The 9,341-nt window shown below is 30.6% G+C and overlaps 2 protein-coding genes across 3 annotated transcripts; one reads left to right on the forward strand and one right to left on the reverse strand.

The window, feature by feature from the left end:
• Nucleotides 1-120: 120 nt before the first annotated feature.
• Nucleotides 121-5,685, forward strand: LOC126856775 (protein suppressor of hairy wing-like). Of its 2 annotated transcripts, XM_050605621.1 has the most exons (9): nucleotides 121-683; nucleotides 920-1,103; nucleotides 1,183-1,395; nucleotides 1,520-1,689; nucleotides 1,861-2,216; nucleotides 2,360-2,976; nucleotides 3,208-3,677; nucleotides 4,297-4,550; nucleotides 4,657-5,685. In XM_050605621.1, the coding sequence occupies exons 2-9, from the start codon at nucleotides 975-977 to the stop codon at nucleotides 4,830-4,832; spliced, it is 2,385 nt and encodes a 794-aa protein (XP_050461578.1). In that variant the 5' UTR covers nucleotides 121-683; nucleotides 920-974; the 3' UTR covers nucleotides 4,833-5,685. The 2 variants fall into 2 exon arrangements, with proteins under 2 accessions (XP_050461578.1, XP_050461579.1); XM_050605622.1 differs by lacking the exons at nucleotides 121-683; nucleotides 920-1,103 and having other exon boundaries at nucleotides 1,183-1,240; nucleotides 1,340-1,395.
• A 370-nt stretch (nucleotides 5,686-6,055) lies between these two features.
• LOC126856777 (chromobox protein homolog 1-like) lies at nucleotides 6,056-8,787 on the reverse strand. The gene is made up of 4 exons (XM_050605624.1): nucleotides 8,579-8,787; nucleotides 7,779-8,009; nucleotides 6,498-6,774; nucleotides 6,056-6,333 (listed from the first exon to the last, which is right to left on the reverse strand). Exons 2-4 carry the CDS (start codon nucleotides 7,834-7,836, stop codon nucleotides 6,210-6,212), a joined length of 459 nt encoding a protein of 152 aa, XP_050461581.1. The 5' UTR covers nucleotides 7,837-8,009; nucleotides 8,579-8,787; the 3' UTR covers nucleotides 6,056-6,209.
• Between the last annotated feature and the right edge of the window lie 554 nt (nucleotides 8,788-9,341).

Here is a 9,341-nt window from a genome sequence, read left to right on the forward strand (position 1 = left end):
TCTTCCTCTGTCTACCTGACTTTATTGGTCAATGGTTTCAAAAGGAGCTAAAATTTCTTTGTTCTGATTGATCAATTTCAGTCTTGCGTAATCCGACACAAGCTTATTTATTCCAGTTCAATCTGGTGCCTTTGTATTATTTTTAGTTGGTAGAAATAATTTTTCTTTTCTTTTTTTTCTTTCGCGTTTCGACAACACTCCGATTATTTATTGTTCTCGCCACTACCCACTACATACAAGCGGTTTCCGCTCATGCTCCTGTTACACCAATGTGTGTTATGTTGTTCGATATTGCGAACCTTGTGAAGCTTTTATGTCGCGACATATCGTTCTTCTCGCAGAGAAATAAAGCGCGTATTTACGTATACACGAGCAAGTATGCATTCGTTTATGAAACCTTTCCTCGCGTATCTATTACGATCTCGAGATAAACATAACCCTTAAATTCGTTTACGCAATGTATTCAAGTTGCGAACGAGCGATGTAGTTAAATTTATCGATCTGTCCGGAACAAAATAACAATAAATAATTCTTTAAAATCATTCTCTTGGATAATTGGAACGACCGTATTTTAACAGACAACATTGTTAATCATAATGTTTTTAATGATGTTATTTCGCGTTAATATACATTGCCTGCAAGAGCAATTAAAATGTTGACCATGCTACTTATATAAATAAAATGTACGTATATATATAAAATTCAACTTAAAATAAATGTATATAATGTTATGATAAATTTTAATATAGAAATTTATTATAATTATGTGTATGATATATATATATATATATATATATATATATATATATATATACATATATATACATATGTCACTCTATTGAATACACTATATTTTATATAGATATCTTTGCGTATAAAATTCTAATATATTATATTCTTTGCATTTATATATCTACAGATATTTGCCATGATTATGACAATAGTGATAATGTTTCATTGAGCTATTCTCAAAAATGTCATTTATCAGTGAATTGCATAATTATGAGGAATGTATATCTGATGGGATGATTGCAACAATCAACTTTCAAGATAAAAAATTGGAACAATGCACAATGAAAAAAGAACATATTGAAGAAAATCTGGTAAAAATTCAATTTTTAATTCAAAATTTTATCAATAATATCTCTAGATCAATATTTTTAACATTTCTATATTTTATAGGTTGTAAGTGAAGAGATAGTTGTGGATACAAATGGATATCTGCCAGATAAAATTGAATGTAAGATAGATTCACCTATATATTTTGAAGAGAATCTGGAAATACACGACAATACAGCTGTAGATTACAAGGAATCTATTGTTTCTGTTCCCTTGACAGAAAGTTTGATGGATGAGAAATGGGACTGCGAGCCAATTGCTGAACCATCTTGGAGGGTACATATTTAGAAATTGGTTACTCTCTATTTATTTGCTTTGAAGTCAATAATCTGAAATTTCATCAGCTTAATAGCGATATTTAAATGATTTAATTTAATAAATAATTAAAAATAATGCACAGGAGATCAAGATGGAAGAGCAAGAGAGCGACGAGGAAACAATTGCTACTTTTGTCACTGCAGCAGGACAACAATTGGCTCTCTATGCTGTGGAAGATTCGGATGAGATATTTGCCGTGGCTGTTTATGATGAATCTGGCGAGCCTCCGAGTAATTTCCAATTTCTCATGAAGTAAGAAAACTGATCTAGTTTTAGTTTAAGGATTGATTTTTAGAGAAATTGTTTCTCAATTTTTTAGTTAGAAGGATTAATTTCATATGTTTTTACTTAATTTAATATTTTTTTTTTTTTTGTTATTTTTATAAATTGAGCATAGAAATTATAATATAAATATACTTATAGAGCAGATGTAGAGCGACTAATAGGTGAAGGAGCCGTGCGAACAGTGAAAAAACCGTCGCAAATGAAGAAACGACTGATAACTACTCAGCCGCCGGTATTTTATCGCAAGGAGGATTTCGAAGAAGTTAACGAGCAAGCGAATGATAGGATGTTTACTCACGATACGTCAATCGAGAGCAGCGAAAAGAACCTTGTGCAGGAAGGAGATTGTGGAATAGTACACAATTATAAAACCTGTCAGAAATATAAAGATTCTGTTAAGATTAATTCAACGTCTAGTGATGGGAACCACATCACTGATGATGAGCAATCGAATATCACGTATTTTATGATGAATAACAATTCCGTAAATATCGGTAAAAATCAATACAAATTTTTTTTATATACAAATTATTTTTATTACAGAAATAAATTCTATTATATTTATAATGAATCACATACATGTAACGCATACTTTTTCCATGTATAAATATAAAGGTTGGAAAATACATTTTTTTAGCCAAGCAATCTGTTGAGAATCAAGATAATGGCGAATACAAGGATGAACTGATGGAACGTTCGACCGTGCAATATATTTTTTTAGAGGGCGACCATCAATCAGACTCGGAACTGACATTTGACGAGATTCAGGCGACATTGCAGAATCTGAAGACCTCTCGCGAAAAGGCATCTGACAGAGGCGAAAAAAATTCTGGCAAATTGCAAGACGATGAATCGTTAAACTTCCCGCAGGACTTTTTACACGATTCCTCGACGAGCATCGAGCCATCGAATGAAGACATGGATGAATTAGACTTGTATATGTCACCGATCAACCGTGTTTCTGTCACGGAGGAGGATCGGCAGCAGTTGATCGATACGTTAACCGATTCGCCGCCATCGACGATGATGACAGCGAGCATTCCGCAACCACAACTGAAGGTGAAGCGATCGCGGAAGCAACAATTGATCTCTGTAAACCGGGACGACGGTGAGATCATCATCCAGCCAGCTTCAATGTTGAGCGAGGAAGAGCTGACCAACAAGAAACGCGGTAGGCGGCGACGTCGATTATCGACACAGATGCGCGTCACTATGCCCAACACGAAGAGGATTAAACGAACGAAACGAAGAGAGGTATATGTTATACAAATGATTAGTGAATTAAGACATCGCACGTATTTTCGAATCTTTCAACATCCAAATTTGCAATCTTTGATCTATCGGATTAATATTCAATTTATACTTTTTTCTTTAATAGCTACAGAATCAAAGAAAAATATATTTAGATATCTAGATATATATCTTTAAAAATATTTGAACTTTTAACGATTTTCATTTTCTGACGTGTTGAAATATACTTGATAGGTCGTTGAAGTGATCGATTTGGATGCCGACGAGGAAGAGAAACAGCCAAAGCGCAACGTGGTAGAAATCATCTTAGACGACAGCAAAGACAAGTATTCCAGTGACAAGGAAAACGAGATTATCATGGTGAGAGATTCGGACTCTGACAACGGCGATGACGAAGAGGAGGAAGAGGAGGATGATGATGACGAAGAATCCGCCGATGATTTGACAAAGCTCAACGACATGTTGCGGTGCGAACATTGTTCCAAGAATTTTCGACAGCAACGTGCCTTCAACACACACCTTAGAATTTGCCAAAAATCGCGGGCGAATGCTCTCAGACTCAATGAGAGAAAGACCAAAGGCAAGAAAGCAAATCAGAAGGTCAGGAAGCAATACGCCTGTAAAATATGTCAAGAGAAATTCGATGTAGTTGTGGCCTTGGCGCGTCACGTTCGCGCAGCGCATTCGCAGAGAAAAAAGCACAGGTTGGATTTTACTTCACCAAAATATAAATTAATAATAGTCATATTTTTATTCACAACTGCTGTCAACTGCAGGTTGGCAAGAAATATGTGTTGGAGGGAATATGTGTTTCACCGAGCTTGGATCGGTTGTAGTCATTTGTAATATAAGATTACATTTTTTTCCTTATATGGAATTAACCATTTTTTTGATCATATGTGCGAGATAAATACGAATTTCTTTGTCATGTTTCATCTTAGAATGTATTCATTTTTATTTTTTTTTCCAGAGAAACATGATTACATCCATAGAAGTTTATTAATTAGTGATTTATCTTCTTTTTAATTAATACAAAATAACTTTATTTTGCAATTCAACATGAGAAAAAGAAAGTGGTAATATGTTTTTTTTTTTTAATCTGACATTTTTTATATAATTCTATAGTAAACGCAACTGTTTTTTTAATTAATCATCATTTATTGATTTTTAAGCTTTTTTCTTTTATAAATCTGTTTCTTTGGAGCATGGTGCCATGTTTTCTATCCAACTTTTTTTTAGTAAAATTCAATATTTGTTAACTTCCATAGCATATTAATAAAAGTTCATTTATATGTTTTGCTTATCAAGGTTTTTTTATGACAGAACCCAAGACAAATCTTGGAGATCGATTCAACGGAAGGAAGCAACTTCAACAGAAGAAGAGGAGGAACTAAGTGACAATGACGACACACCGAAAAGCGATCTCAGTATGCTGGCCAGAGTGAAGAGAAAACGAAAGCAAAGAGGCAATTCCTCATGGGAAACGAAAAAGCTTTATTGCACGGATTGCGGACGGTGGTTCCCAAGTTCCGCTTTATTGGATGCGCACAGTTTGCAGCATGGCACTAAGAAGTCTGGTATGTATTTAAATTACAGAACAACACAGTTGTTGACAAATTTTAATATAGAATAAATGAGAAAATCTTATGATTTTTTAATCCTACTGTTGCGTGTTGCTTGCAGAGCAACTGCGCAGGTGTCATGTCTGCAAGAAGCTGATAAAGTCTAGAATGCTGTTCTTGCAGCATTTGAAAGTGCATAATGACACGCCGAGAATGTTGCGGCGGAGATTACGCGCCCGCCCGAATGCGCGTAAGATCGCATCTCCTCGAAAAAGAGGTCGACCGCGAAAGTTCTGATCTTTCTCTCATCGCGCAAACGACATGTATAATACTGTACTTGTATCACCGCTCGGAACTTTTTGACCCGTTATTTTATTCCTCTTTCTTTTTTTTTAAACAATTTTCAAGACGGACGTCATCTTCGAACGACATTAGGGTAGCTGCATTAGCATTCGGATGTATTATAAATAGCGAGTCATATTGCAACGTTACATATCCCTTTGTCGCGTATATCGTCCGTTTGAAAATCGCTTGTCAAAAGGATCGAAATCTATTTTAACAATTTTGAAATTTTTTTATTGATTATGGTTAATGGAAATTTTTTATTAAATTAAACATTTCACACAATTATATTTCGCAATATGGAGAAATTAAAATCAGATTTTTTTTTACAAAAAATTTAATTGAGAACGGAAATTTTAACATTCCGAAATCTCTTGTTGTCGAAAAAATGAGAGATTCTAGTTTCAATTTTATTCTTATCAAAATAATTGTATTATTGGCAATGTAATTGAAAACAAAATTTCTAATGCATATCTGTAAAATAAAAATAATTAAATTTCGATTTTTTAAAAGCTTTTCTAATTGCAACCCATTGTTTTAAGAGATTTCATTGATCGGTATCGTAATTGGCAGCGGCGGATTTTTGTAAATAAAACGATTCTATAGATTCGTTACATGAACTCTTTATCAGCGCGATCTAACTTGTGTGTGTATACATATACATATATATGTATATTAATTATTACAATAAGAGAGATACGCTGGTAATAAGAAAACGCAACGTCGTGTATAAACATTGTAATACATTATTCATTGTATGCGCCTCTATTATTTTGTCGAACACAATAATAAAATGGTAAAAATAAGACTGTGGACTTGTAGATCTTATTTGTGGGTCTATTGTTTTTAGTTGCGATTTTTTTTTTAAATCATGTACAAGAGATAAATGTAGAATGAGAAGCGTTTATCTTTACCATTTAATTTATTTTGTATATCGATTATTTAGAAACTAAAAACCTTGTTTGAGAAACATTTTTCGGTAACTGCTAATATAACAGATAAGTGTACAAATAATATATTAAAAAATTATTAAATTTTTCGTTCTATATATATTCAAGAATTTGAAAGAGAGAGAAAAGAAATATTGTAGAAAATGAACTGCAACTAAAAAAAATAGACGTATTATACAAAAATGTGAAATCAATGTGTATGAAGGAATTAAAATTAAGTAAACAAGATTTAAAAAGAAATGGAACATTTTATTATATATGAAGATGCATAAACGAGTCATAAAGAATATTTATTATATAATTAAATATAATAAAATTCAATTTTATAAATATTTACATATATACTTCTTGAAAATGTCAATTTTACTTCAAAGAAGCACGTCTATTTTACACATGATTTTGCTGTGTGCCAAGTTAATCTATCTTCATAAAATCGGATAACAATTTGAGGACACTTTATATTAGCCTCCTTAGCAGGTACCATATCGACCGTGTCTGTTCCTTTCCTGCATAAAGAAAATTTATTTCTTGTTGCAGATTAGTTTCAATAATTTTTTCAAATTATTTGCATTTCATTCATAAGCTTTTTTTATAGTGTACATTTCATATTGGTACCTATTGTAATATATTATTAGAGAGATAAATATGGTACACAGTAATGTCTACTCACCATTGCATCAAATACATTAACTCTCCGTTATCATCTGCTGAACCAAGAATTTTGTCCGCTTCCAATCCTCTTTTGAATCCATCTGTTCTGATTATGTCATCTTCTGGTACCTTTTTTTTATTATTGATTATTTTATTACTGATCATGTCATCTTCTGGTACCTTTTTTTTATTATTCATCTCATCAAGATGTGCGATATAATGCTCTTTAAAAACCTTACTAAGATACCAATTTGTCTCTGTATCCTTCTTGTTTCTATGATATAAAAATATTATTGCTGAAAATAAATTACAAAAATTCAAAAAAAAAAAAAAAAAAAAATTCAAATTAAATTTAAAAAGAAGTAATAAACAAAAAATTCTAAATATTCAGAAATGTTTAAAGATGGATTTACAATTCTATTATAAAAGTAACTCTACTTAACATATTTGTTAAGTATGTGTAAACGGCATGCTACAGATTTTTAACAAATTTCACATTGTACGACGTTATACATCTTAAAAAGATGTATAATATCTAAAAAGAAAGATATATATAATTCTTAAAATATATAATCAAAATCGTAAGTTACCTTCTTTACAAATTATACATGATGCTAATGAGAAGTAGACACGTTTGTCTTATGACAAATGTTATCGTTATCACATTATAAGAATTGCATCAATAGAAAATAAAATGGATAAAAAGAAAAATGCGTATAAATTTCATCTTCCGATATACACATAATATATATCGTAAACAGCATGAGGTTACCACATTTGTATAGTACATAGACTACGCAAAATATAGAATCGCAAGCGATAATATTGTCATTGAACTTATAACATACTAGAGTGAGTCTTCAAGAGTGAAGAAATGATCCAATGGAGACATTTTTGCTTTTCAGATATTTGGTAACATTTTCACTATTGAATGGCCCTTTCAGCGGCCATTTTAAATCTGTTCTTAGAATTGATTTTGTAAAATAAATAATTGCATGAAGAGAAAATATCAATATTATATATCATAATTGCTTACTTATTAATACATATACATACTATGGATGGATCATTATCTTTGTCAAGAATTCGATGATTTTTTGATACTATTCTAGTATTATAGTCAAAAACATTAAGGGAAAGATTCACTGTAGTATACTATCATGTAATATAGCTCTAATTGATTGAGTTGTATTCTAAAATTTATTCTTTGGAGTAAAGTAGTGTTTGATTGATCAATTAGGACAAAGAAACTTTTATTTCTTGTATTCTGCATAAAGCATTACCATCTTGATAAACTTACTGAATTGATTGTCAAATGCGTTTTTCTCCTCTAAATATTCCCAATTTTGGTACAGCATCAGGTTTAAGATACAAACGATGATAATTACCTTTTGATGGAATAAAAGAAAAAGAATCAGTATCAAAATGTGCAGAGCATATTCTAATTGAAGATAACTTTGGTCGATTTAATAGTCTTCGAAAATTGCATATTTGAAGCCATTTTTTTCGAAGAACAGGATCTTTCGGAATTCTAAAAAACATAATAAACATATCATATACACACATATCAAAAGTATTTATATAATTTTGTTAATCCAAAATAAATTCAATTTAATTGCTATTGAATTGGAATTTAAGATTATAAGTTCGTTGAGATAAATAAAGTAAAAATAATTGTAAAGATATCCAGGCATCATATAAAGTTACAAGATGTTTTCTCTTTGAAACTATTAAAAATAATGAGAAAATTCCTTTTGCAGTTTTTATGGTTTATTGAGGCCTTTTAAATGACAGATATAAAAATTGCAAAAAAATTTCCTCGCTACCTTTAATAATTTTGGAGAAAACACCTTGTAACTTTTTATATTAAACACTCTATATAAAAACCATTAATATGAGTTGAATTGAATATGAATTGAAATGAGATAAAAAGCGAATGAAAAGATCTCTGGTCAAAATTTTCAATACAAGATATAAGTATGTCTTTAGATGTATATTTTGTAAACTATATAGTTTTATATATATTTTGTTTTATGATAATTTATTGAATATATATATATATATATATATATATATATATATATATATATATATACTTACGAATGGAAAGAAATATTGCTATTTTTTTTCCATTGTACACCGCACACTTTGCATTCCATTTTTGTTATTACACTAACAGTCTGTATTATGTAAAATACTGCAATAGCACTGAATACTTTAGCAAATTATAAAGATTTCAAAAACATATCCGACGAAGAGATGCAAAACTATCAGCCATTTTCTCATTTCGAGTGTAGTAAGTACACTTACTGTAGTAAATGCTACACTTTTTATATTTTGATGATATAAGCGCTAATTTCACCACCTTCGGTTAAGCTAACCGACGGTTAAAAGCAGGGTGGCAACAGAAAATAGAGGTGATTGAAAACCAAACATTCTTATCATTTCAGTTGCCCTGTCGTCGGTTAATCTAACCGAAGGTGGTGAAATTGGTCCTAAAGGATAGAAAATTCCTTTCTTTTTTTCTCTTTATCATCAAACACTTTGCAAAAATAAAAATGTTCTCTATGTTTAAAGCCATAGACATTGAAAATAACATAATTAAATAATCAACAATTCTTTTTAATATCTATAGTACATTTGAATACATAAAAGATATTAAAATATATATTTTTAATAAATAATGTTAGTTTAAAAAGAATATTTAAAATAATAATATCTTTTCATAGCTATTATTGGTTTATTAATGAAATACATTAATATGGTATATATAAAACAAATTTTTCATATACATGTACAATATGTAATTACCAAGGGAGTTTTCCAGCAAGACGACACTGTGTTACACAAAAACATTTAATTG

Source organism: Cataglyphis hispanica, chromosome 19 (genome assembly GCF_021464435.1).
Source record: "Cataglyphis hispanica isolate Lineage 1 chromosome 19, ULB_Chis1_1.0, whole genome shotgun sequence".
In the NCBI taxonomy this organism is placed as follows: domain Eukaryota; kingdom Metazoa; phylum Arthropoda; class Insecta; order Hymenoptera; family Formicidae; genus Cataglyphis; species Cataglyphis hispanica.

Bases quoted from the DNA above. Each gene is read 5' to 3' on its own strand.
- LOC126856775 (XM_050605621.1), top strand. From the start codon at position 975: ATGTCATTTATCAGTGAATTGCATAATTATGAGGAATGTATATCTGAT. The intron at 1,396-1,519 runs GTACATATTTAG...AATAATGCACAG, and splicing joins TTGCTGAACCATCTTGGAGG to GAGATCAAGATGGAAGAGCA. The intron at 2,217-2,359 runs GTAAAAATCAAT...ACATTTTTTTAG, and splicing joins TAACAATTCCGTAAATATCG to CCAAGCAATCTGTTGAGAAT.
- LOC126856777 (XM_050605624.1), bottom strand. From the start codon at position 7,836: ATGCTGTACCAAAATTGGGAATATTTAGAGGAGAAAAACGCATTTGAC. The intron at 6,775-7,778 runs GTAAGTTTATCA...ATTTATTTTCAG, and splicing joins CGCATTTGACAATCAATTCA to CAATAATATTTTTATATCAT. The intron at 6,334-6,497 runs GTGAGTAGACAT...TTCTTTATGCAG, and splicing joins TTAATGTATTTGATGCAATG to GAAAGGAACAGACACGGTCG.